Consider the following 27,428-nt stretch of genomic DNA (forward strand, 5'->3'; position numbering starts at 1 on the left):
TTTCATTGTGGTCTGTGGTGTCTGCGGGGCCTGGTTCCCTCTTTGTTCGATGTGATGACTTGCATTGTGCACCTGATAACAGTAATTATTTTAGAAAGAGAGGAAAAAAAACAATTTGACATCTTAAAAATCAAACCTTCATTTCTGAGTATTGCAGCTTTGACAGGGTTAAAATTAATTTATTACAGAAATAACTGATTAATAAGTTCAAGCCATACATGGTAACCATAGAGATCACGTACAGCCTGTGATAAAAATTCAAAACAGACCGGGGATCATACCTTAGTAATTTTTATTTTTTTACGATGCCCTTTAATGTATTCGAACAATGTTGACGGAATGTAATAGAGAATACATTCAATTTGTACTTGAACGCACCAGTTTTATTCCACCTCTTGTTGACACGGTCCCCTAATTTGTGCCTCTAATGATGACGATACCTTAATTATTTTCATTAATAATAATACATGAGCGGTACGCTCTTAAAGTAAAGCCTGTCGGCCGTTTTCCTCCGCCAGACCGCCATCTGACTAACTGCGTACCATGCGAGGACTATTAGTTGAAAAGGAGGAAGTCGAAGAGGGAAGCATCTCGCTGCTTTCGTACTCTTTGGCGAAGTTTGGGACTCAAACCAGGAAGTGAAACCAAAACACGGGCCACCAGCAGAGAAAGTTGCGGGGGGGCGGGGTTACAATCTTTTTTTTTTTATCATTTTGCAATTTTGCAGCAGGCTTTGGTTTCAGGTGTGTATGTGTGTGTGGGGAGGGGGGGTGTATGGGACAGCAGATGGAGAGAGAACAGCCTGTCTGATGGTGTATGAACTCGGAGGAGAGGCCGCACGGCCCCCCGCTCCTGATGGCGATGTGTCTGCATTCAGCACAGCCGTCAAACCAGTGTGTTGGGTTTTTTTTCTTGGTTTTAATCCACAGTCGGACCGCGTTAGCCTCGGAGGGATTACAGCGCCCGCTTTCTTTGTTTTAGTCAAGTCGGCCGAGCGGGACCACAGGAGCTACGCAGCGAAGGAAGCACTGCAATTGAAAAAGTAAAACATTCAGATCCCCTATTAGCTTATTTAGCTATAGCTTTTAATTATGAACGTGTGTGTGTGTTTTTAATGATGACGCTTCAATCGTAGATCTTAGATTAGACCGATGCGAAGAAACTTAGATGCGGAGTCTGAAATAAAACTTGCACACCGGAAGCAGTCCCGTGTTGTCATTGTGTCTGGCTTGGCCGCGCCGCGCCGTGCCGTTCCGCGCCGTGCCGTGCCGTGCCGTGCCGTTCCGTCTCTGTCCGGGTCTTCCACCTTCTCAAACTGGACGACTATGGAGCTCGCGCAGCTTTCCGGCCGCACACGCGCGCCGCGTCTCTCCGTTCTAGCGCACCTTTTGCACCCGCCGGAGTGACCGGCAGGTAGCCGGGCAGGTGGTGGTGGTGGTGGTGGTGGTGGTTCGGCGGCATGCGGTCCGACGTAGAGTACAGCCCGGTGGGAGAGGGGCTGGGGCTGCGGGACTTCTGGCTGTACGTGTGGCTGCGGAGGGCGGCGGTGATAGCGGCTCACGTCACCGGCCTGGGCCTGACCCTCATCATCTCCCTGCTGTCCAGACCCGGAACCAGTGAGTGTGTGTGTGTGTGTGTGTGTGTGTGTGTTCGGTGTAATGGGTTACTAATGGGAATAAACCAATTAAATGTACTACAAATACACATATAGCTTTAAGCTGTGTAACCCCCCCCCCCCCTCCTCCTCCTCTTAATAACCACCTCAACTAATGTGATTATAGGTATAGTACTCCTTTGATATTACTCTGAAACACCGTACTGCTATATTTGTGTATTTGTGTACTATTTCTATTGATCTGTATTAGGGTATACAAGGGTATAATAATATACACAAATAATAAATATTATTATAATAATAATATTTTCATTACACAAAGGTTATAGTGATCCCTACTGAAGCCCTACTACTTGTGTTTTGTCATTAATGAATTTCCAACTTCTTAAAGATGCTTACCGGTGTTTCTCCCCCCCCCCCCAGGTCTGTTTTCTTGGCATCCAGTGTGTATGTCTGTTGCGGTAAGTTTACAGTCCATGCATGCATGACCCGCAGTGCTGCACAAACATCAAGTAATTAAGCATATAGGTTTGTCTATTTATTTATTTATTTATTATCACTTTGATTGTTTTTCTCTGTCCACACATGCATTATATTCACCAATGGAGGGGGAAAAAATGGATATTTTTTCTTGTCAAAATCTATTTCAAGACCTAGTTTTGATGCCTTCAATAGATCAGTTGATATTATGCTGGCCCTGCTCCTAATATTGATAAAAATGACAAAATTTTTATTATAATCATGAGGTAATGATCTAGTAATTGTGGAAAAACAGGGAAAAGGGACCACTGTGACACTGGCTTGACATGAGTTTATTGGCTTTTTATTTTCCTCCTCAGTTTGTCGCAGCATCACATCTCAGTGTCACTGAGTTGACGAATTCAAAAGAATACAGTGTATGATTTCACACGCCTGTCTTTGTGTCTCCGTCTTCTTTCCACTGTGAATAATGGATGGGAGGGAGTAGGGAGGAGGGAGCGCTGACACTAACGCCCATGTTGCGTCACTGCGTCGGCTATTGTGTTACAGACTGACCCAGAATGTTGGTGGCGAGGTGGCTTTGTGCTCTGAAATGGCTCGCAAGGTTGAAGTTGTCCGTCACGGCTCACGGCAGTATGAATCAGCCCGGACGCGTCGTCACTTACTGTACAAACCATCATGCCTCTCCTGTCCTGAAACAACTCTTCCCTTTGATTTGACCATTGGCCTTTTTTTTTTTTCCCCCACAGAAATGCATTCAAAGCATATACGATGAGACCATTTATGACAATCTCATAGTGACATAGTGGTGAAAACAAACAAACAAAAAAAAGGACAAGTTGGAACAGAATTTGTTTCATGACGCAAACATACCGTAATAACGCTGATTTCCGATTGGCTGGCAGGTACCTGATAAATTGTGTATGTGGGCACCTCATACTTGCTTGTAGTGGACAGTTGAACCACCATTCAGAATTCCTGATCAAACTGCAGGTTCTCCAGCTATATCACCGGCACTTAAATGATTAAGCTGGTATTATACTATATATTTCTCTTATTGTCTGCAAATTCCATAAAAAAAAAAAACCCAACCCAACAATGTGTCAGTCCGTCCTCTCGATACTTTCTGACTTCTCTGTCCGTGGCGCTCAGCCCCAAGCCCACTGGTTCCTACTGAAGATTGAAATCTTTAAATGCAGGTCACGAGTATGGTTGTAAAAAGGCTCTGTCATTTCCCTAAAACAGCTGGCCACTGTAATGCCTCTCAAACAGGAGGAAATGGTGCGTTTGTTGTGGGACTATTTCCAGCGGTGGATTAATCCACATTTGGTGCTCTAGTGAGTATTTGGGGCAGCAGGACGGTGCACGTGGGATTGAGTCAAAATAAATGTAATAGTTTTTGGACAACAATGGAGCTGAAGATATATCAGGCTGTGATATACACACACAAGACTTGTTAGGATATATTCATGGTTGTTATTGGTTCGGGTCTGCACATATAGCTATATATATATACATACATACATACAGAAAAATAGAAAATCACCAGACTTCAATTTTTGTGCAATTCAAGGATCATTCCGATTGCTTACCATAGTTTTCCTGTACAGTATGAGCTGAAGTGACCACAAACCAACAGCCTATATTTTTTCCCGTTAAGTGGCCATGGTCTAACAGCCGTAATGCACAGAAGGTGTCCTTATATAAGAAAATAATGGTCTTGTTATTCGCCTCCACCTTATCCTTTATTTTCTCACAGCTAAGCTAAATAAGAAGGACAACACCTTTATTAACGCATTTCTGTCTGTCCTCTCCCCCTGCAGTACTGCCTGTGTATGACTGAAGGCATCCTCCTCTTCTCGGCCGAAGGATCCCCCTTCTGCTTCAAGTCCCGGAAGGGTAAAGTCCGTCTCCACTGGTTCTGTCAGGCTCTGGTCCTGATAGCTGCGGCCACCGGGCTGGGCTTCATGGTGGCCAGCAAGAACGTGTCCGAGCTGCCCCACCTCGTCACCTGGCACAGCGTGCTGGGCATTGGCACCCTGGCCGCCACCGCGCTCCAGGCGGCTTGCGGCATCTGTGTGACCTTCCCCAAACTGCTGCGCCCCTCCTCCCCGCCACAGAGGCTGAAGCTGTACCACGCCACCTGTGGTCTCGTGGTCTACCTGCTGGCCACGGTGACCGTGGTGTCGGCCATGTTCTCAGACTGGTTCCAGGCCACGGTGAAAGGGGCGGCCTGGTGGGCCTTCCTCCTGCTGCCCCTCTTCCCTGCTCTGGTGGTGATGAACCAGATCACGAATTCCTACCTGCCCCGCAAGAAGATCACCAGCTAGGAAGCGCACGGCATGAGGCAGATCCGCTTTATTCACTCAGTGGCCACATTGGATTTACGTTGTGCTCAGAGGCCCAGAGAATCAGGTTGGAAGCAAGAGTCCTCCGCTCAAGCAGCAGCCTTTAAGATGACATAACTATAGCAAAGCTGTGTGCACACCCGATACCTCCCCCACACTGAAACACACCGCTTTCTTGAAGCCAGCATCTAGTAGCCGATAGAGGAACTGCAGCTTAAAACACTTGGGACTCTTGCATCTTCAAGCCGCTGAGTCCTGATGAAATAAGCTACACAAGGGAATCTGACCACATGTACGTATACACGCACGGAGCACAGGGCACGGCAGGGCACGGTTGTCCTGACAAACTGCTGGAGGCTTTCCTCCGTCGCCTCTCCAGAGGAGCGTTTTGCACTACATATGCGCCGAAAAAGTCCCGCAGGCGATGCATGTGGACTGGTTTCTGAAGGGAAATGATGAAGCACCTGCTGCAGCTTCAGCCACGGAGGTGCCGTGGATGATTGTATACCAGCCTGTAAACTCTTATTTATTTACCCATTTGTGATATTTATGTGTTTGTGTGTTTGTCTTAGGGGTGCTAGATGAAGCAGTTTTGACCCAGTTTTTACAAAAAGGCTCCTTTAGCTTATTGTTTTGGTTTTATGGTACAACTTCTGGTTCAGTCTCACGGCTCCAAAGCACCCACCTGCAGATAGACACAGTTAGCCGCTAGCTGGCGACGAAAGTTAAACATTTAGCCGTTAAAGAGAAAGATATTTTTTAGGAATTTGGTGGAGACCAAACCAGAGCTGAAAGGATAATATTGGACTTGTTGGACGTGTTGAGCTAACACATTAGCAATAACGTTGTTGCAGAGTGCTTTTTCCCTTAGTGGCTACAAAAATCAATGAATGCAGCTTTAAAGCTACAGTAGGCAACAATATTGAATTATATTTCCGGCAATAATATTGCCTACTGTAGCTTTAATAGAGCCCGGCCACATGGGTGTAAATGGGACCTCTGAAGAGACTTTGTCATATATATGTATTTGTACACTGAAGCCACTTGGTTGGATTTTGGAGGGTCGTCTTCCAGACCACACCAAAGCTTTCAGACTGATAGAAAACATACAGTCCTGGCATGTATACATGTGACCCCTTTCTGTCCTTTTTAAGAGGCTGTTTGCTAGCCCCCAGCTCTTCGTGCTTTGTTTGCGTTTTGTAATCAAGAGGAGAAACTGACGTGCGCTCACTTTCGTTGTTGCTTTGTCACACAAGGCCAAAGGCACAAGCTTGCTGCCATCGGTCGGTCCCTCCAGAAACCCCGGGCTAACGCAAAGCAAACGAATCCCGCCACACTTGCAGGGGGCTTCAAGCTCTGTCCAGTCCAAAGTCCAATATCTCTGCAAAACAGTCAAATTAGAAGACTTGAAAGCAACAAACTGGCTTCCTTTTTTATAAGTGAACATCAGAGAGCTTCTGAAGTGGATCTGCCTTGACAGACCGGACGATAATCCCCAGCGTCTTGCCCCGATTCAAACATTCCTACCTGTCTCCAACCATTTTAAAGCATCAGACTAACCATTTGTCAGTGTACACAAAGCTTGTTGTGGAAGGCTACACAGCATGGGAGCAAGTCCTGCCTGACAGGCGGCATTCAGGGCAAATAAAAGTACTCAAACAGGTTGATTTTGCTCCGCAGGTTCTGCTGTTTCAGGCCGAGATAATCGGGACACTCAGCGAGACGGATGAATGTGGACTGTTTTTTTTAAATTGGTGTCAAGAGAACGGGATGCACAAAGACCTATTGGATGTAGCCCTACATGCACTGATCCTCCAGCACCTCGCCTCGACCTCTTTGTCTTCCTCACTGCTAGGTAGCTTATGCAAATACAAAATCAGCAGTGCTTTCCTTTTCGACATAATACTGAGTCCGTGACAAGTCATACAGATCATTTTGAAAATTCAACATATCTTGGTCCAGATTCCAGATTCAGAGTGAATTTTGTAACCTTCTCTCTTACCTTTTTTTTTAAGAGACCCCCGCTCATTAAATTGAATGAACATTGTACTGCATCCCGTCGAGCACAGCTCGCTAACAAACGAAGGGTTTCTTTGTTCGACTTTCTACTCAGGACTTTGTCACGCGGGCCTGTTCAGAGGGTTTCTGAGGCGATCGGAAACGTAGGGTGTCTGTGAAACCTTCCATAATAAACAAGTCAATACATCTGAATTTTTTGTCATTTGTTTTTTTTTTTTTTTTTTTATTCCTAATGAGACTTTTTACTTTCTGATTTCTGGACTCATGAGCTTGTTTTGATGTTTTAATGTTCCTGGTTAACTGGACAAACAAATATAAACTGTGTGACACATCGAGGGGTCCAAGGGTCCATTTAATGGTCCATTTACAACACGAGGTTGTATAACGAAATGTTTGCAGTCCCTTTTTGCAACACACACATAAACACGGCAAAACAACATAAAACTATTACATTTGACGGAAGGAGGAGGTTGAATTTAAAACAGTCTCAGCCTGAGGAAAGAAGCTGCTCTGCAGTCTGGTGGGTGCAGCAGCGAATACTTCTGTATCGCTTGGCAGACGGCAGCGGGGTGAACAGGCTACCCACATGTCACAGAGTCTTCGACGGTCAGTCAGTAAACGTTTTATCCGTGGCCTAACCCTCCCCCTGCTTTTGTCTTTCTGTGCTCTTTGGAGACGACTCTTATGAGCCAGCCGGGGTTTCTGCACATAATAACTGCACACATTCACCACATTTATTAAAACTGCAAAACGCTACCAGAGGAAATATTTTGGTGGCCTAAACATGAACCTGCAACAGAAAGAGTCCTTGGCTTGTGAATTCTGTGTGTTTAGCCTGTGTTGTAGTGTTTATGATCAGAGGAGACGATAAAACCATAAAAAAAAACAAAAAAAAAACAACTGTCCGGCGTGATCCTCTGGGGGTCAAAGTTCGCGGTTAAGAGTCGGGACCTGGCGGTTTGTCCTCGCAGATGAAGGTGACGGAGCTGTTCAGCAGGTCGTACATGTTGACCTCCACCACCTCCGCCGACGACCCGCACTCTCTCCCACCTGCCAGGGCCACGAACACCTGCTGGGCGGCGGCCAGCTGAGCCTGCTCCTCAGAGACGGCTGACTCCGCCCCTTCACTGCCCGCCGGATCTGCTGCAATCACCTGATTGGACAGAGAAGTTGTATAGGAAATATGTATTCATCAAACAAAACAAAAGTTTTCCCATCAGCTGTCGGAGGCAAAAAAAACACCGGTAGTGACATCACTAATTGGGGCGTGGCCAGCTGCTTGAGAGATTCAGCAGCAGTTTTCTGCCCTTGCAATGCAACTCATCTTTATGATCACTTCATCATTTCACTTCTACCATTTAGCACCTGAGCAATATTTCCTGGTATCCTTACCGTGTGGGAGGTGGAGGCCCCCCCCTCTCCGGCTCCCTGCTCCTCTTGCGCCTCCATGTGGCAGGAGAGCAGGTGCTCCTGCAGCTCCAGCTGCGAGGCGCAGACCAGGGAGCAGAGGGGGCAGCAGGACGCCTCGCTGCTCTGGCCGACGTGCTGGCTGCCGATGTGCTCCTGCATCTCCTCCTCCCCGCCCAGCACGGCCGGGCAGTAGGGGCAGTGCACCGCCGAGGCTGCTGAGCCTGGGGGGGGGGGGGGGGACAAATCGGGGTCAGTGAAGACGCGCTACTGTTAGTTATCATTCATTTGCACGTATTTACTTCATTATTATGAGCTTTCGAATTTGAGATGAAACAGAAAATCATTTATTTTTGTCTTTAAGTGGGTCAACTTTGAGAGTGTGTGCTGTTTAGCTTGAAAACGGTCTAAACGTTTGGCCCCTATGCCACTGTCCACCTTCCAGTGTGACACTGTATTAAACCCCCTGCTCACCTTGGTGCTCCGCAGCCTGGTGTTTGGCCACGCTGGCGGCGCTGGGAAAGAACTTGAAGCAGACGTCACACTGGACCAGGGTCTTCAGCTGCCGGGTGTGGTTGGCAAACACGTCCGGGTGGTTGGTCCTGTTGTGATACCACAGGCCTGATAGTTGCTGTGGCAACGGAGAGAGGCGTATACATGAAAAACGCACGGCACACACATATTGCACATAAAACACTCAAACGAGCGGATCACCTCGGGGCTGTGAGGCTGAGCCGCCTGGTCCTACCTGGTAAGACTTGTTGCAGAGGTCACAGCTGAAGGGCTTGGTTCCGGTGTGCGTGCCCTTGTGTTTGTCCAGCAGGGCGGCGCTGGTGAACACCTTGCTGCAGGTGGCACACTTGTGGAACTCCTTCGGGTGGAACTCCTGGATGTGCTGGCGATGCTCCTCCAACGAGGAGAAGCTGAGACAACACTTCTGACAGTCATGAGGCTCCGACAAATCTGACGGGGAGCAGAGAAACAAATATTATTGTTATTATTATTATTATTATGTTCAGTCGATCCAACAGTAAATGATGCACACATAAACATTTCCCTTACAATGCAGGAAGCTAGGACCTGAATGAATGTGTGTGTGTGTGTGTGTGTGTGTGCCTTCTTACTGTGGAAGGTGTGCAGGTGGACGGTGAGGCCGCTGGCCTGGCTGTAGCCTTTGCCACATTCTCGACACACGTAGGGCCGGTCACCGGTGTGTGTGCGCACGTGGCGCGTCAGTTCGATGGACTGGGCAAAGACGGCCTTACAGTACTGACACACATACATCTTCCCTGGACACACAAAGAAGGGGCGGATCGCAAATCACAAAAAAGGGAATCTTGAGATTTGATTGGCCTATTAATGGTGACGGTGGATTGCAGTCAGAAGATAACACAATGATATAATTATGCTGTCATATGATGTTTGTGTGGAACAACAATCTGTAGTTTAAATGAAAGATTTTAATCTCATTGAAAACTAAGATCACCAACATTTTTTTAAATGTGTGTGTGTGTGTGTGTGTGTGTGTGTGTGTGTGCGTGTACCCTCGGAGTGCTTCTTCTTGGTGTGGTATGCGAGCGCGGCGGCCACGCTGAAGCTCATGTCGCAGTGTTTGCAGCGGTAAGGTTTCTCCCCCGTGTGCAGCCTCATGTGATTCTTCAGGGACGAGTTGGCGCCGAACTTTGCGCCGCAGTCCTCGCAGGCGAAGGGTTTCTCCTCAAAGTGCTCTGTGCGCTTGTGGTAGATCATGCCTGAAACGTGACAAACAGAGGCGGGGGGGGGGGGGGGGGGTTGTTTCTGCTGTTCCATGACACATGATAGTGCGGCGAGGTGCTTCGGCAGACACTTCCTGCAGTTGAGTCCACCACTGCTCACAATGACAACAGGTCAGTGCGGCAGCTGCATCTGATCAGTGTTGTGAAGGAATAAACTCAAACATTACCTTTACTTACAAGGAAATATGCACCCATATTTCCCACCCCCGCGCCAGCAGGTTACTCACCTGACGGGTGGGCGAAGGTCCGCCCGCACAGGTCGCAGGCCACCTTCTTCTTCACTCGCGCGCTGTTGCGGTGAGCCTCGGCCCGGTGGCGCTGCAGGGCGCGCTGGTTGGCCAGCTTCTCGGGGCACTGCGGGCACTGCTGCTCACACTCCTGGGACACGGGGCAGCGCTTCACGTGGGCCAGCATTCGACACTTGTAGGAAAACCCCTTCTTGCACCAGAGACAGGAGTAGGGCTTGGAGGGAGAAGAGGACGGGGATGGGGAGGAGGAGTCTGCCGTTGTGGCCTTGGTGGCTTTCTCGTCCTCTTCGGTCTCCTCCTTGCTGTTCTCATCCTCTCCCTCTCCCTCTTCCTCTTCCTCGCCCCTTTTGTCACTCCTGGTGCCGTTCGGCTTTCCCGAGTCAACTGTAAAAGACGGGGGAAAAAAAGGTTACGACGCTGATCTGAATTACGAGCATCATCCCAGGATTGGGAGAATTGACAGAGAAGACATCCACTCGCACAGTCACAAAGTGCTGCTCTTTACCTCCAGTTTGGGCTCCTCCTTCGGACTCCCGCGTCCTCCCCTCCGCCTCCTCCACCAGGGAGAGCAGCGGCGTCGGGAAGGAGGAGGGAGCCTTCTGTTGAGCGGCCCGGAGCAGCCGGAGGAGCGCTCCCTCGCCGAGCTGCCCCTCCTTCACCCTGCTCATCAGCGCCTCCAACGCTGAGCTGGGGTCTGCCTCCTCGCAGCACCGACACACGACCTGGCAGGAGCAGAAATGCACCATTGTTGTTGTCGTTTGTTTACAAGAAAGCTCCACAGGGCACCTTTAACTGGAGGTAGAACACCTCTTTCAGGAGCGGAGGGCGACCCGTTTCTACCTGTCTCTCCTGTTCATCCAGGCTGCTCTGTGCCGCCTGGCTCAGCAGCTCCAGGACGGACGACGCATTGGCGAGGAGCTCCACGAGCTGAGAGGAACGCTCCAGAAGACTGCCGACAGGCCCGGCGGGCACCTCAGCTGTCGTCGGGTTGTCTTCTTCCGCTACGGCGTCTGAGGCTTTGGCTTCTTCAGGCTCTGTGAAACGTGGAGGGACAGTAACACGTTGTTGTTGTTGTTGTTGTGTTGTATACTGTAGGGTTGTTGTATTGGATTGTATTAGGTTGTGCAGTTGTGCCTAATAAACTGGTAACTGAAACTGACCCGAGGACTCAGGGAGCTCCACACAGGTCCTTTTACATGCTGGTTCCTCTGCCTCTTCACAGTCACCCGGGCGGGCTTCCGTCTTCGGCTCACCGCTCGGCTCCGCCTTGTCTGAAATCGAGTCGGCCTCGCCGGGCGAAGCTGAGCCTTCAGGGTTCGCGCTCTGGGCTTTGTTGATCACGGCGAGGCTCGCCGCGTGCGCGGGAAGGACCGGGGCCGAGGGCTGCTGGTTCACGAGGCTGGTGAGGACGTTTTTGAAGCCGACGGCGACGTCAAACATCTGCAGGCTGTCCGCGGCGGCGACGATGCGGCTGACGTTGTGCTTGCCTAGAGGCAGCTTACCGGTGTAGACCATGTCCAGCAGACAGCCGAATTCCTGCGAGGAAACCATGGATGTGTCGACGGAGATGGTGTCGGAGCCGTCCAGGAGAGACCTGAGACAGAGACGAAGAGAATTTTGCTGCTTTTCAAGTTCTTTTCAACTATCCAACTACGAGTCCTCTTTCCTTTTCTTACCCGTTTGTCTTGTGCTACGATTAATGTGAATTTGTTCAATGACCAAAGAAAGACCTTGGAGAGGCGGGACGGCCTCTGACAGGCCTGGTGGTTCTGCCCACCACATCAGCTAAATAACTCCAATTCCTCAATGTCGTGGTGATGTGGACGTCCACTGCTAGAGCTGTAAAGACCTGTTTTGGCAAGACTTGAAACTTGACTTGGCCTCGCCCTCAGGGGGCAGACACTTGGCTTGAGACTTGCATCGATAAGACTCGAGACTGGACGTGGACTTGCTTTGATTAGACTTGTAACTTGTGACTAATAAATCTTGGGACTTGACTTAGACTTGGCCCAAAACCGCAGCTGCTACAAGACAGCATGGAGATGGGACTTGAACTTTTATAAACCTTTATATTCTGGACTTTATAGCTGAAGTACGAAGGCAAAGGGCTGGATAACAAACAAAAAAGACATTTTTGATAACTGCACTGTATATTAAATATATTTAGAAAAAAACAACAACAATTGATTGGATAGAGAACGAATACTGGGATATTTTAGGAAAATGATTTTCTGTCAATACATCAATACCACTTTACATTACTGTGCATTCAAGACAGAGATTTTTCTGTAGCTACACCCTCAAATTGTGCTCGAAGCCTCTCTCCCAGCATATTAAAGAATGCGACAGAGGAGTGAGGGAACTGTAGGAGGCGTGGCATCGTAGTGTGCAGGTCAAGGGACACCGAGTAGAGGACATTAACGTTCTTTTTTTTATATATACAGTGCTTAACAAATTTATTAGACCACCTGTCATAAAAATGAGAAAACAACAAATATTTTAGAAATCTGTCAAAAATTTGTTTCAAACAAAAAAGTGTATTGTTATTTATTAGGCAAATAACAAACTGGAACAACTAAATGGTCCTTATTCACATATATTAACCACAAATCTTAATATTCTGTATGACCTCCTTTGGCCCTGATAACAGCTTGCATTCTTTGCAGCCACTAAAACAAATGTTTCTGTTCAGGAATGCAAGTAAATAACTGTCATTTGGCATCTCAATCAAAAAATAATAAATGTGCTTTACTATTTTCTTTCTGCTTTTTTGTAAAACAGTAAATTTTGAGAATTCATGGATAACAACAATAATTATATTTCAGCATTAAAGAGATCATTTTGATTAAAGAGCTTGGCTTGCACATACTGGTGGATTAACCATTACAGAGACATCAAATATTTTGGTCATCAGCGATACTGTTCATTTAGGGCAGCGGGGGGCAAACGCCTCACACTGGGTGGGGGTCTGATACATTTGTTAAGCACTGTCAGATGATGTTTATAATGTGTAATTGCGATGGGTCTGATGAACACTCGGACTTGCCCGAGTGAGTATTTGTGAGCAGACTTTGACCAAATAATCTTAAAAAAAAAAAAGGCCCACTTTCAAGCTTTTTTCCCAGAGCTTTCGACCACACGTGAAGTCTGCGGGCCGCAGTCGAAAGCCAGTGAGCGGACCTTGAGTTAAGATTTGAAGGATTCATTTGTCAAAACTATTTTTTTTAAAAAGGTCAACCATGAGACCCGAGACTTCGCTTGGAATTGCATTGAAACGGCGCGATGAAAAGACCCGCTGGGTGTGAATTCCAAACCCACCATATGTGCGCCACTTTAAACCGCACTACCTGAAGAGCATGCTGGAGGCGGCCAGCACCAGCTTGTGGGCGCGGTGAGGGTCGTCCCCGACCAGGATGGTGCAGTCGCAGAAGTGGCCCTCCTTCCTCAGGGCCCACAGCTGCTGCATCAGCTGGCTGCTGTAGTTGGGCAGCTCCATCATTTTGGTTGTTCCGCTCTCTCTTGCAGGGAGAGAACATCATGTCAAACTCAGCTCAGACATTGACAGTTCTTTTTAAAAAAAAATATATTTTTTAATCATTTTAAGCAATCAGCAAACGAGGGTATTACAGCATTGAAAGTAGCCAGCATACTGAGCATTTTTTTTAATGCGTATCTTAATGGTGGCATGGCACACACTCGACACAGAAAAGGACGTGCCGCATTTACTGGAAAGTTCAGCGTTTTGAATTGGTTTATGATGGTTAATGCGACCGGCTTCCACACACTAGCGTCATATTCGATGATGGGAACAGGAAGGAGGCGACTGGAGTGCATTAGTTGGGACTATTTTTATGTATTGTGCACGTTTTCCGCATTATGTATGCCGAGCCAGTAAATGCATCACAAATATTCATAATAAGTCCCATGTTGCTTAAGTTCTTTGAGTTGTGCGCCTGTATCAGTGCGCAGCCCCTCATTTGTTTTCTCTTTGAACGGAATTTGGCAAATGATGAAAGGTGGAACGTCACATAACGTTGCTATTTTGTAAACTAGCGTTACCTGTGCCTTCGCAAAAGTATAATTGTATTTTAAAATATACGTTTTATTAGCAGCCGGCTGGTTAGCTCGGGTTACAGGTTTCAGGGCGCCGGTGTTCACTTGGCCTTCGTTCAATATTTACAAAATAACACCCAAGCTAGCCAGCTCATTAGCTTTAGCTACGAATGCTAATGTAACGTTAATCTGGAAAAGGTGATTTATATTAGGTCGGTGAAAAAGTCGTTGGGATACAGGCGCAGTCCTACTCTGGACAAAACCCTGACCACCGTCCGACATGCAGCTCCCAGTCAATGGATGTCTTTACCTTGAATGATTCAAACGATCCGTCTCTTTATTTAAACTTCTCTGCTGAACAACCCTGATGCGCGCAATAAAGCTTAGCCGTTTTGAAAATGGCGACGGGCGGTACGGCAGCGAAATAGGGCCGGTTCCGGTTGAGGAAAAAGTCCACAAACACGGTTCAGCCAGGGAGCACATAGCACCTCCCGCAAGCAGACAAAAAAAAAAGAATTTAGTTTAGTATCATTAATCATTAGTATCATTATTAAACAGCTAATGTGGAGTATGATATATTTAAAAGTCCAGTGTCTTGTTTTAAAGTATAGAACATCTAAGGAAACTCGATTAATTTAGATAGATTTGTTCGACCACATGAATAAAATTCACAATTACATTTAATTAATTAATTAAAATACCTTCCTGTAAATTGTACTAGCCGAATTACCCACTTACGAGATACGAGAGCTGGGCATTTTCCTGTTGTTAGAAGAGGATTACTAACATGTTCTTAGCAATAAAACAACCGGAATTTAGGGGACAGCTTAATACATGGAAATTCACTTGAAGAATTGAAGAAATAACCCACTGGAACAGTGACTACTTCATGACTACACTTGTGATGCTGCTGCATAAAGTATTGGCCTTCACAGGACCGAAACAATCCTAGTGCCATCAATAACACATTCTACTTGGCAGCAAGTTGAATCTAATAATGATGAGCATGCGAGGACAGGTTGCTTTGAAAATAACTTTATTGTCCATAAGAAATAACAGTGAAAAGAACAGGACATATCACTGCTTGCATTCTGCTTCTCACTTCCACCTCCCGAGGTCTGCGCCGCTGAAACGTATACAGGAATCAGCCTCTATACATACCGTGTAGCTATGTATCTCTAAATGCCACATGGAGTATATAGATATAGATTTGCTTGTAGAGGTAATAAATGTTCTAACATTTAAGAGCAGTTTATACTGTATTATATTTGTAATATTTAACAGTTACTTGTGCATTCTTTTGACAAACCTGGAAAACTCTGCAGTGAGAACGCAAGCTTCCACATAATGGAAAGAAAGAACATTTGTTGTGATATTTTTTTTTTCCATCTGCCATAATTTAAAAGAGTCAAAAAACAAAGCCCATTTTCTTGAGTAACAGGAGAACTCAACCGAAGCCAAGCCTCCGATTACAATGGACCCACTCAGCTTCCCCAACCTTTTGTCTTCTATTAGCCAGGCAGAAGCACTACCACACAGTCCTTCAGAATGATTAGGAAGTTTAAAGATCAAAAAAAGGCCAGCTAACCTTATGTAGAGGGAAAAACAGCGGCTTTGCAACAGAGTCACAGTTTTATTAAAGAAAGCCTACTCAAAACGTAAAAAAACAAAAACAAATTAAAGCACTTATTTATATATGGACACTTGACAAATTCAAGCTTCTTCTTTTTTTTTTTCTTCTTCTTCAAATTTCCATCTGTCATCTGTCCAATTCAAGCATAGCTACAGCACAGCTTTCCTCAGTGACCGAGAAGCCCAGTGCCTGCAGAGAGGGGCAGAAATGATCACATCAAAATCGGAAACCCAAACACACTTCCCACCAAAAAAACACAAGTCCAAGTCCAAGAGTTGGCCACCCAATACAGTATAAAATGAACAAAACCCTCATTTGAAACATCATGAAATCTATCTAAAGTATTACACTTCAATACCAAGCCCTAAAAATAAGTCCTACACTAGAACAAATTAAAAGTGTGAGTTGGAAATTCTACGGCGAGGCAAGGTACATATAACAATGCTATGCTAAAATGTGTAGCCCATAGTCTAGCCTGGGTCCAGACCTCTGAATCTCATCCACACCTCTCATGTTTTACAGCAATTCAAACAGAATAATGAAGTGAATGAAGTCTGATTATAAAAGGGTAGATGTTAGATGTTAACTTCCTGCTGGATGAAGGAAAGAAAATCCTTTTCAAGTCAAAAGAGCACGCTCACCTTTAAATCCCTCTTCAGGCATTCTCACTGTGAAACAAGTAGAAGATATAAGAAAACAGTATTAGCATAATTATGATCTTTTTTTAAATTCTTTTAAATCAAGGTAGAACAGGTGAAGATATCGCCGCTTACCCTGATAGACATCATCCATTGCAGCATAGTCTGCTATTGGCTCATCAGCCTGTGAGAAAACAATGGAATTAAAAACAAGGATAATGTGTGGAAATCACCATCAAGATGATGTGATGGGAGCCAAATTTAAAGCTCCTATGTACCTTTAGACAGATGATGCTCTCGGGGATGACGCCCAGACTGCCCAGTGTGGCCGAGTCGTCTGTCAGACTTTTCCCATCGATGGAGAGGTTCTGGTCAAACGGAGCCACGGAGAAGGCGTGCATAATCTACAGAGGAGGCACAGCAAAGTCAGCCACTCATTACCATTGGATTACAGTCAGCACAATATTCACTTCTATTACAGAATCTGCTCTGGTTAAGGGCTTCCACATGCCTGTGTAAAGTATATCTTTTTCACATGTCATTTCCAACGCTCCGGGCTCGGATTCAGGTGCCCGCGGAGCTCTCACCTGTATTTTCAGCTCTTTAAGCGTCTGGTTCGCTGAAACGATGAGCGCTTTCTCTCCTCGCAGTTTCCTGTGCCGGGTGCTTCTCCGTATTCCACCCAGCTTGGCGACGTTGGTCACGGGAGCAGCAGCTGCAGACGCTGCGCTGCTGTCGCTCATCTTTAGCCGCTTTGCACCGTCTTGTGACTGAAAGAAAGTCATCGGATTATTAGCTGTGGGAGGGGCTGCCGATCCATGACGACTCTATTCCATCGTCTTTTGCTAACAACGAAAAAAAGGAGCTTAACTGTCAAGACATTTTTTTTTTTAGAGATAAAACCAAACATGAAGGTAACCTGTGTGTACTGCTACTTCATTTATTCATACTGCACACATCAGGCGCACAATTATAACCAAAGGAAACTGGAAATTGTGGTGAGAGAAAAAAAACAATGGCTGCAACAAAGAATTGATGATTTAAGTTGTTTTACTCCGTCTAATGCTAAAAATAATGTAAATAAAAGGAAATTAACGAGAAAAGAGAGAGATGCTTTTGTGCAAAGCAACACAACCAGTCACGTGACTATTTTAGACCAATCACGGACAGTCACATGGCGGAAGCCTGTAGGTTTCACTAACTTCAGACAAGGAGTATTTGGCTGCCTTAACTACTGTCACTGTGACTAGTTGTAGTGTTCTGGTGCTGCTAGCAGTTAGTTGATATTGTGTGTGCAGCAGCATCCATTCGTTTACAGCTACAGCGTGGTAATGGACTTACCTGGCTGAAGTCCGGGTCTTTCTCTCCATCCACCTTCGGATGCTCTTCCTTCTCCTCCTCGGCCTCGGAGCTGCTGGCGTTCAGTTCCGGAGCCGCCTCCTTTATCAACTATGCAGACGGCAACGTGACAACACAAAGTTCGAGACTTATGATGGAAAATCTGTGGATCTCATTTTAGGTATTATGTGGAGGAAAAAATACAGTTGTCACTGTTCTTTTTTTCTCTTCATACCCTCTTGTCTTCAATGACTTTGCGGATGTAGATGGTTGCTTGGGTATACTCTCTGAGGTCCCTCTGCTGCTGGAAAAGGAAGCTCTCTCGGCACTCCCAACACAGATCTGAGCACACACGCACGCACACACACACACACACACACACACACACACACACACACGTCAATATCAAATGAATCAAATCAAGGATGTTGAGAAGCCAAAGCGGACGATTGAGCGGAGCGGAGGAGAGACGGGTGAAATGAAATTCAACTGTGCTGTTCTGCCGGGACATGCAGTGACTTCAACAAACGGTGCGTAAGTACCAATAACATGTAAAAGCTATCAGTAGAGGAAAAAGTCTGCTAGTCGCTAGGCTAATTTAAGCAGAGTAAAATGCCATAGATTTAAGCTAATAATGGTGACTAGCAAAAAAAGTATTATTTTGTCTATGTAGCTGACTACAGCCTCTGCTCTCCACAGAGAGAGTGTGATTACAATTACAACAAACACACTGTCCCCATGGCTAATTCACTCTTACCAGGCTGAGTGGTGTACTGAGTGGTGGGGCCACTCGGTGTGGTCTGTTTGAAGCAGTGGATGGAGATAGGTTGGTCCACGATGAAGAGTCTGCTGATCACTTCCCATTCGCTGGGCCAGAGCAGAGCTATACTGTGCAGGAGAAACGGCACGACATGAGACCACGGCAGTGTCCAGCCAGTAACACACACACAGTGTCAGGGCCGATGCTGCCTCACTGGGTTCAGGGTTTAGCATTAGTAGAGTTAAAACAGGGACGGCAAATCGCAACTGCCCGTCCAGTTGGAAACACAATTTATCTTTAATGGTTTTGTGCGTGGGAACAAGAACTATAGGTCGGTTAAATAAGCAGGACTCACTGTTGTGCATCCCCGTTGATCAGGGAGTCGTAGGTGAACATGAAGCCTCCGTGGGGACAGAGCAGCAGAGTGTTGCCCACATTAGACACTGGAGAGGATTTAGTGGGCCTCCTACAAAACGCACACGCAGATGGGAGAAAAAAAAAAAAAAAAAAAAGACCATTTGAAAGGTTGACATGCAATTACACAATCATTAGAGACCGGCCAACTCAGAAACCAAAAGGGACAATCTTAATGCAACCTGTTCTTGAGCGCATACAGTCAAAAACATGTATTTTGACAACGAGACAACAAAACAGTAATATCATTTTGTTAGTTTCACTGCAGAAACAAAAACATACCTGATGAATTTTCTCCACTCGTCGACAAAAAACAGAGGGACTATGTAAAGTACATCGGTGCCCTGGGGAGACGAACAAGAGAGGACTTACTGCATCCACCTGAATCACAGTTTGTTATCATTGTACTGCACGCACGGTCACATGGACGGATTGACAGGTTCGGCGCTTTGCTTCGTGTCTACCTGAGGCCACTTGGTGAGTGTTGGCCGGTTCTTCTCATGGAAGAGGTTGAGCAGCTGGTTCTTCTGGTCCAGGGCCATCATCTTACTGACCGCCTCATTGTCCTTTTCTTCCTGCTCTAATGTCTGGACACACAAGAAGGAAAGGGTTTTTTTCCCCTCCACGACTAACACACTATCACAGAGAAGCAACTACAGCAGACCTTTTACATTTCCAATTTGAATGCAGGCTTAGAGGAAATACTTTTGGAGAAATAATGCAGATGTTGGGGTATCAACAAAAATTGAATGTCAATGTCTACGCACCAGGCACTGCTGACAGGGCTCTTGGTTTTGGGTGAATTCTGGGGCTTTGGGGAAGTATGCCCTCAGCTTGGTCCAAACTTCAGAGGATACTAGCTTCCGTTCAGGCTCCAGGATACTCAGAGCCCCTACAGCAGGAGCAAACACACACACACACACACACACACAGCAAAACATATGAAAGATTATGTAATAGCAATGAAAACATTTTTTGTTTGTTTGTGCAAAGTCATTGTTAAAAGTATTTGTCTAAGATCAGTCTAGGTGCTGATGATGGGACAGTACCGTGACTGCAGACAATGTCTTCATTGAAAGTCTTCATCTCGTCCTCGTTGCCCTCTGAGAGCTCTGGGCCGAACTCTACAATCAAACAAACAATTCACCAAAAATGTTAACCATGCTCACAATCCAGAGAGGTTGTCGGTTAAAGGAAATCAAAAATAAAAAAGGACGCCAAACAGATGAATATGAACATATTATGCTATGCTAGTAGCGTGGCTCTAGGAACTAGGTTTCGACAAGTACAACATTTACGCACAGATCAACATTATCATACGGACTTAAAAGAATCCAGTTGAAATGACACTGGATCTCACGTCATAATGGCTGATCAATTAATTTTACATTTCATGTAAAATGTCAAACAACAGTGACAAATGCCCATTATAAGTTACCAGTTGTTTGGTTTTTTTCCCCTGACAAACCTTCCCAAAGACAAATGTGTTGAGTGTGAAAAGCAGCAAATGTCTTGTACACAAGGTGACATTATTTTCTTTTCTCCAATCTGGTTGACAGGTCAGGCATCCAGTCCTCCTACCTTTGCTGTTGTGGGTGTGTGGTCCCTGTCCATTGGTCTGGCCGTTGTTGTGTTTGGTTTCATTTTCGTCCTCCTCCAGCTGTTCCAGAGCCAACTGCCTCCAGCTACGCAGAGATGCTTTGCCCACCCAGTAGCCCTCACCACTGGCACACACACAGACAGACAGAAAAATTGACGCTAGATTTAACGTAAAGGGGTGTGTGTCTGAGCGAACGTCATTTAACCTGAGCGCGCTTACCTGAGCGTACGTTTGACCAGGTTGGAGACTTCCTTGAAGTCTTCGTTGAGCTGGTTCTTCAGCCGCAGCACTCGGCATCGCTGGCCAACACACTCTCTACACAGAGAGGAGCCTGAGCAAACACACAAAAAGTGGAATACGTGAGACATGTAGAAGACTAACGTTGCTGTTTTAGGAGCAGTCAGGATAAGGGTTTTTTTCTTCTTCTAGTGAGTGAGATGTGCTTCAGAGTATTTCCTGATTTGACAAAAAGACTTATCAGCCATTTTTATATAGTTAGTTAAAGTGAACAGCCTGCAAACATAACCAACCCCTGTGAAAGCATAGAATGAAACACTCAAAACATACCTCATACTACTATCCAGATGCTTAAAGCTTGTGAATACATGCGTACATACCTGATTTGATGACTTTTATTTTTATTTCAGAACAGTAAACTGATCATTGTGACACCTAAGCATGTGTAACTATTGAACTGGAAGCACTGAAACCTCCTCAGTTTAGCAGGAGAGACCACACCCTCTGGTTGACTGACCGTCTAGTCTCGGCCCCCCGCCGTAGCGCTCGTAGAGGAGCTGAGCAGCTTGCAGGGAAACCCTCTTGGAATCTCCCACTTTGTCGGGGTGCAGTTTGCCGTGCGAACACAGGTAGAGGGAGTTGTCGATTTCTTTTGTGGCGGTGGAGTCCTCCAGCCACTTCTTCAACCAGTCCAGGGGGATGAACTCATACGGCTCGCCTGAGGCGGGAAAGTGGAGAAACACATCAAACATAAAAGAGACACAGGGCAGGATTTTAATCCCTGTATAAAATCAATATCCATATAAAAACACATGTTAAGTACGGTTGATATTCTAATACACATCAAGACACAATATTTGCTTTTGGCATAAATCACAAATCATCCTGGTTCAGTAGGGTGTTGTGTTGTACTAACAGTATTACTACAGACAGGGGAGCTGTTGCACATCAGGTCCCCTGTCCCCCCCCCCAGTACTTTGACTTGTCCCTTCACTACAATGCCTGTACTTTTAGCGTGTCACAACAAACATGTACACTTGCTTTAGTGTTTCTGTTAGGTGGACTGTGGGTGATCAGGGAATGTTTTTACCGACCGTCTCTTGCGGGTAAAAGCTCGTAGAGCTCCTTCACCTCCTCATGCTTGGCTTTGCCCTTATCCACGCTCTGTTTTCTCATGTCGGCCATCTCACTGCACCACTCCTCAAATTTATAGTTGTCTTGGTCCACCAGCCTCTGAAGGAAGGCTGAGAGCCAGGACACGGGTAAAAGAAACCACTCAGACAAGCAACATGGAGCAGGCTGAAACCTGGATCTTTACTATTAAAACAGGTTTCTCAAGGCGTGTCTTAATTCCTTGATGCAAACAAAAGATAGAGACCAGAACTTGTCGCTGCTTTCCTGTCTGGCTGCCATCTTTGTTCGCGTCAAGGAATAGCAACACATCACACACAAAACCACGCAAAAATGTGAAACTGATTAAAGTTCTGCCGCTCACCTGGCACCTCGACATTGGTCCTGGAGGGATCAGAGTTCTCCTCTTCCTGGACCTTATACACCAGCATGTAGGCGTTTCTGGAGCAGTGGTAGCCTTTACTGCACTTTGGCTTTCGCGTCTGGGACTTCACTGTCTCAGCTGGGGAGAAAGGAGGCCAATGAGGAAGAGCAACAACTTTGAGAAAGTTGACGTGACCCGTGCTGACAACACATGATCGCGAGTACGCATTTTCCACAAAACTGGCTTACATGTTTTGTTTTGTTTTTTTACCAGTGAAGAACATTATTCTACATTGCAAATAATACCGGATAACAATACGACTGGTAGAACATAGCACTACATCAGGCTATACAGTAACTATACAGTGTCCATTTTGTATTACTCACCAATGTCCTCCTCAATGCCAAGCTGCAGCTTCTTGCCCTCCATCTTCTCAATTTCCTCATCATTGAATTTGTACCAGTCGCCGGTGCGCGCGTCCTTCACGTGGGCGATGTAGTGGCCCGAGTAGGCGCTGATGCCCCGATGGATCAGCACCGCGTTCAGTTCATAAACACACTTCTGGTCTAGAGAGACACAAGTCGGTCCGCACACGCAAAAGTATCAGCACGCTTACTTTTCAAAAGGAGTCACCGGCAAGAAATGTCTGCTGTTGCTTGGCGACAAGATGTAGCAATACATCGCCGATATGAGGCTGCTTTGACACTGTTGGCCACGTTTTGAGGACTATTGGAAATTTCACTCTTGCTTTCTGAACTCAAAAAGGACTTGGTCTTAGTCCTTTCAATTGAGAGAGATAAAGAGTAGCGTATGTATTTTGTTTCTTCTGTACAGCTGACACATGCCGGTGTGCACTGATTGTTAAGTGAAAGTGCAGAATGTGTGTGTGTGTGTGTGTGTCAGAGATTTATATTGCTAATACCTTGTTTTCCTTCCAAAAAAGGCCCCATGTCCAGCTGCTCTGGAAAACTGATAAAGGTGTTGAGCTTCTTCTTGTGGCCTGTTTGTCTGGAGAAGAACATCAGCAAAATAAACTGTTTTTTGTCGGTTTTGTTGTCAAAAAGCACTAAATAGTAATTCGTGAGAGAATATATCGTCTTGCAAAAGTGACATAGTCACAATGTGTGCTATATATGCTATGCCTTTTTTGCGCAATGCAGTACAAAGTGATGGCAGACCTATCAAAGACAAAGCGCATGAGCTGCAGGTTGAGGGTCGGAGGAATGCTGTGCAGTCTGATCCTTCGGGTAGCGCTCTGTTTACTCTGACAGCTCTCGCAAGAGTAGCGGTTCTCCCCATCCAGCTTCTCCTCCTGCAAATTGCAAATGACACACAAATGCACGAGACGTTTTCCGACGCAGACATTTAACTTTGCTGCCATCTTCCCAATTATATTGTTCATATACACTCAACATTATGCAATACACCTCATCTCCAAATATGATTTACAGGAGTGGACGTGGAGACATTTGGCGAGGCAGGGAATGAGAAGGCTACCTTCAGAAACTCCGTGACGCACTCGGTGAGGTTCTTGTGGCCCTGGATGTTCAGCTCCAGCTCGTAGAACCGGGACGGCAGCGCAGATGATCGTCCACACTGGTTACAGCTGGAGAACGGCCAAAACCAAGAGAACAGATCCCAGCACAGCGGAACATTATCTTGTCAGTGGGGTCATTTTTGCTGCCGTGATGAGTTTTCATATGCAATGTCAATTTGAATGATTTCAATTCAATATGTTGCGAGTCCTGAACTTCCAACTCTTAACTCCCAACCAAATAATAGCTGTGTGCCTCTGCATGATTCTGGTCCCAATCCAAATGATGACTGTAATAAAAAACCATAACCTTTACCTTCACTAAACCAAGCCTTATAAAAATACCTGGTATCTAGCTTCCTTCACTAACGTGACAACAACAGGGCTTTCATCTCCCTGAAGAATGTTAAATAAATGGCTGTTAAACCTAATTTAACCTCTGACTGGCACCACGTCTGATTAAAGTGTCACACAACTGACGTGTGACTTTTAACAAAAAAATGTCCTTAAGAAAGACGAACAGCACATCTCCCTGAGCAACAGGAAAACTTCCCCTCAGCAAAAGCCCTACCTGTTCCTGGATTCAATATTATGGCATTCTCCGACATGGCACACAAGTCAAATATATGACACGGTCTAAAAAGGAACTTGTAACTAAATGTTCATGATCCAAAGAATTGTGAAAAACAGAAAGGGGTATCTGTACGATTGGTCCCAGCTGTGAGCCGAGGCCCTATACCTCACTCACATTTGAGGTCCAGCCTGTATTTTTGTGAGGCCATCAAGGTGATAAATGCCAGTTCATATTCTAATACACTACAAATTATATCTAGCTACCAAAAAAAAAGCCAGTCGTTGCTATGGAAATGACATTGGTATAAATGTTGCAGACCGACTAACTTTCAACTCATCTCGTCGCAAATCTTCGGTCCGACCGCCCCTTAAGGCCTAATTTATACTTCAGCAAAGGAGGAGTTGTGCGACCAGACATGGGCCATAATGCAAAAATAGACCGTTTTGACATAAAGCCAGCACATTTTGTGCATCTGCAACAGATGTTTACAATTATCTGTGATGGCAGAATGCTCTAGAAACATCCTTGTGGAGTGGTGCCAGTGTGCCCTCACCTGCCTGACAAGCCAGTATTGTCTTTTTATCTCCTATGTTATTATCAATATAAAATGTTCTCATCTGCCAAAATATCACAGTCTTTGTGACTTGCTCAGAAATGTGCACAACATTCAGCTCACTTTGGCCTCTGGTTGCAACAGCACGCAGTTAACGAAATACAAAATTGTGAAATTTTGAGGAGTTTGGATATCCAACACTTTATAACTCAAACATTAACTCGTGTCAGGATTTGAGTATCGAGTGGTCTTACACAGTAACGTAGGAGAACTGTCCACAGAACTGCCTCTGGATGACATTCTGCAGGGTGGTGTTCTTCTGCTTGGACAGTGTGTCCTCCAACAGAGACAAGAAAAGCTTAGAAAACTCCTGTGCATCCTGAAAAATAAAGAGGTTTGAATTCAGTGCACTCAAAAACCTCACCACTGATAAACATGCTGGCAGTCCCATTCTGTGTGTTAGTCCTGCTGTGTAATCCTCCATTGTTTTTTAAGTTACACTAATTTGTCAGGTTTCATGCAGTGATTTACCTGCTGCTGTCCTGTGTCCAGGCCCAGTGCTTTGACCAGCCCTGAGGGGTCGATGTACTTTCTGTTGCTGTTCTGCAGGAGTGCAAACAGATACTGCAGATGCTCACATATGGACTGAGGCTCATAATCTGAAAAAAGGCAGAGACGTCTGTCTGAGAGAATGAAATGGTTTCATCGTAAAAACCTGCAGAGCAGTCAACATACGAATTTGCAGCATCATGCTAGCCTCAGCCACGTTAAAACACTAGCCAACACGCAAGTGGGCCTTCACCCCTGTCGAATCATTTTAGTCACGTGAAATTATTAAAGAAAAACTAGAGATTGCCAATTTCCATGTGCAAAAACAAATGAAAGAATTTGTAAAATGAAAAGAATTTGATCCAGAACTTATGAACGGATCACAATGTTTGTGGAGTTTTATTGGTTTACAAAATAATTATAATCAAAATAAACAAATTTGATATGAATTGATATTGATGATTTCTTTGGGTATAACATTTAGGTGGATATTTGTTCTGCATTGGAGGTCGTTTGTATTTTCTGAGTGCCTTCTGCTTTCATATGTGAAAGAAATGTCAGACAGTCTAATGACTTGTATATTTGTCAGGGTAATGACACAACTAGAAACCTCTTTAAATAAACTTTAAATATTGCATTATTGTGACTCTGTATCTTATATAAGTCGGGACACAATAAATCAAGATTTTGGTAAAGGATTTGATCAGTTCTGCTTTTGGCTCATGTAGATATGTCTATGACAGTCTTTACCTTGCAGAATTTATGTAAACATTTTGCTCTAATCAGTACTAAGAAAGCCTGAATCTCTCTGGTGGTGACAGTGAAACCCCAGGATAACACTGGAGGCTGGTTGTACATGCACTACTTGAAGTGTATGCACAAAGAAGTGGAAAATACATCACAATATCTGGCTTAAACCAGGAAATCAACAAACGTAGAGAAGCATCCCCAGTATGTAGTTTTCAGTTATACCAGACTCAATATTGTGTTCCTGTGCTCGGGAATTGTGGCACTGATAGAGGCTCCTACGCAGCTCCAGGTTGTGGAACCACACTTGCAGGAATGTGTTGACGTAACATGTTGCACCCAGGTTGGTCAGGCCAACAAATGTGTTCTGGAAGGGGGCAGAGACAGAGAGAGACAGACAGATAGACAGACAGACAGACAGAGAGAGAAAGAGAAAGAGAGAGAGAGAGAGAAAGAGAAAGAGGATCAACTGTCTCTTTAGATATTCTTCCATCTCTGGCTTTATAATAACTTCCCAGGACTTAAGTAGTCCATCTACAAGAGATGTGTCTGTGGGAAAAAAAAAAAAAAAAAGGCAGGTGAGCAAACAACTTGCGGTATGTCTGGCCGCAGAAATACCTTGTCTCGACGTTCTGAATTTGGGTCATCAATATTGTGGAAGGCATTTTCATCAATCTCCCCAAGCCACGCCTGCTCACCAATACCCACAAGACAGTTGGGATTCCCTTTGCAGTTCCTCCTGCAAAAAGCAAGTCATGATCATTAACATCCCAACACCTACCTTTAGAGGTAACATCTATCTGCATCTCTCTTTTATGTGGAGGCAAAAGTCATGTAAAACTCCATCTAAAAAAACAGTTTAATGATGTTCTGCATACAAGGCTACACACCCTTTGAAATTAGCGTTTTAAACGCAGTTAGCAGCCACAGAGCATGATAAAGTTCAGTAACATTTCAACTGTAGGAACGGGTGCTCACTGTGATGCCCAGTGCCCACCATACTGTATATTAGAGCCAATTTGAGGTATGCCGAATTGAAGAGTGGAGTGGATCTACATGACTTTTCATACACAGTCCACAGAGCTGCCCTGCATGCTATGAGGGCTAGGCTGAAGCAAGTAAACAAGTCAGACTTTTGATGCACATCCCTCTGCGGAGCTGGCAAATAAGCCCCCGTCTTTGCAATCACATTTCACATCTGCTGCTGGTATTTCTTTACTGGCACATGCAAGCACAACAGAGCCATGCTCAGAAATGTTAATATTGTACCTGCAGGTTCCTCTCTTGCAGGCCGAGAGATTGACGCGATATGCTAGTTCGATATGCTCCTGCCTGATTTCTTCTGGTTTCACCGTTTCCACCCAACGCCAAGCCGCTTTCTCCAGCTGTAAGCGGGGCGCCATAATCCTAC

The 27,428-nt window shown here is 45.5% G+C and overlaps 3 protein-coding genes across 6 annotated transcripts; 1 reads left to right on the forward strand and 2 right to left on the reverse strand.

Moving 5' to 3' along the window:
• The first annotated feature begins 1,459 nt into the window (after positions 1-1,459).
• cyb561d1 (cytochrome b561 family, member D1) lies at positions 1,460-6,654 on the forward strand. The gene is made up of 3 exons (XM_070902686.1): positions 1,460-1,616; positions 2,039-2,076; positions 3,919-6,654. The coding sequence occupies exons 1-3, from the start codon at positions 1,460-1,462 to the stop codon at positions 4,423-4,425; spliced, it is 702 nt and encodes a 233-aa protein (XP_070758787.1). The 3' UTR covers positions 4,426-6,654.
• A 141-nt stretch (positions 6,655-6,795) lies between these two features.
• Positions 6,796-13,391, reverse strand: zbtb40 (zinc finger and BTB domain containing 40). Its single transcript, XM_070902933.1, has 11 exons — positions 13,240-13,391; positions 11,053-11,486; positions 10,733-10,926; positions 10,398-10,614; positions 9,872-10,276; positions 9,414-9,620; positions 8,994-9,158; positions 8,618-8,832; positions 8,344-8,500; positions 7,855-8,093; positions 6,796-7,615 (listed from the first exon to the last, which is right to left on the reverse strand). The coding sequence occupies exons 1-11, from the start codon at positions 13,389-13,391 to the stop codon at positions 7,400-7,402; spliced, it is 2,601 nt and encodes an 866-aa protein (XP_070759034.1). The 3' UTR covers positions 6,796-7,399.
• A 1,573-nt stretch (positions 13,392-14,964) lies between these two features.
• Positions 14,965-27,420, reverse strand: usp48 (ubiquitin specific peptidase 48). 4 transcript variants are annotated; one of them, XM_070903419.1, is made up of 27 exons: positions 27,287-27,420; positions 26,636-26,756; positions 26,243-26,384; positions 25,253-25,380; positions 24,976-25,100; positions 23,558-23,666; positions 23,239-23,372; positions 22,983-23,068; positions 22,447-22,626; positions 22,061-22,198; positions 21,660-21,809; positions 21,083-21,283; positions 20,548-20,659; positions 20,310-20,452; positions 19,778-19,831; positions 19,496-19,620; positions 19,193-19,315; positions 19,011-19,072; positions 18,670-18,780; positions 18,312-18,442; positions 17,790-17,896; positions 17,558-17,665; positions 16,804-16,986; positions 16,495-16,620; positions 16,352-16,400; positions 16,220-16,246; positions 14,965-15,767 (listed from the first exon to the last, which is right to left on the reverse strand). In XM_070903419.1, the coding sequence occupies exons 1-27, from the start codon at positions 27,418-27,420 to the stop codon at positions 15,745-15,747; spliced, it is 3,132 nt and encodes a 1,043-aa protein (XP_070759520.1). In that variant the 3' UTR covers positions 14,965-15,744. The 4 variants fall into 4 exon arrangements, with proteins under 4 accessions (XP_070759520.1, XP_070759521.1, XP_070759523.1 ...); XM_070903420.1 differs by having other exon boundaries at positions 19,778-19,840; positions 22,977-23,068; positions 25,253-25,385; positions 26,230-26,384; XM_070903422.1 differs by lacking the exon at positions 21,083-21,283 and having other exon boundaries at positions 19,778-19,840; positions 22,977-23,068; positions 25,253-25,385; positions 26,230-26,384.
• Between the last annotated feature and the right edge of the window lie 8 nt (positions 27,421-27,428).

The sequence above is a fragment of the Enoplosus armatus genome, chromosome 3, assembly GCF_043641665.1.
Source record: "Enoplosus armatus isolate fEnoArm2 chromosome 3, fEnoArm2.hap1, whole genome shotgun sequence".
NCBI classification, from domain to species: domain Eukaryota; kingdom Metazoa; phylum Chordata; class Actinopteri; order Centrarchiformes; family Enoplosidae; genus Enoplosus; species Enoplosus armatus.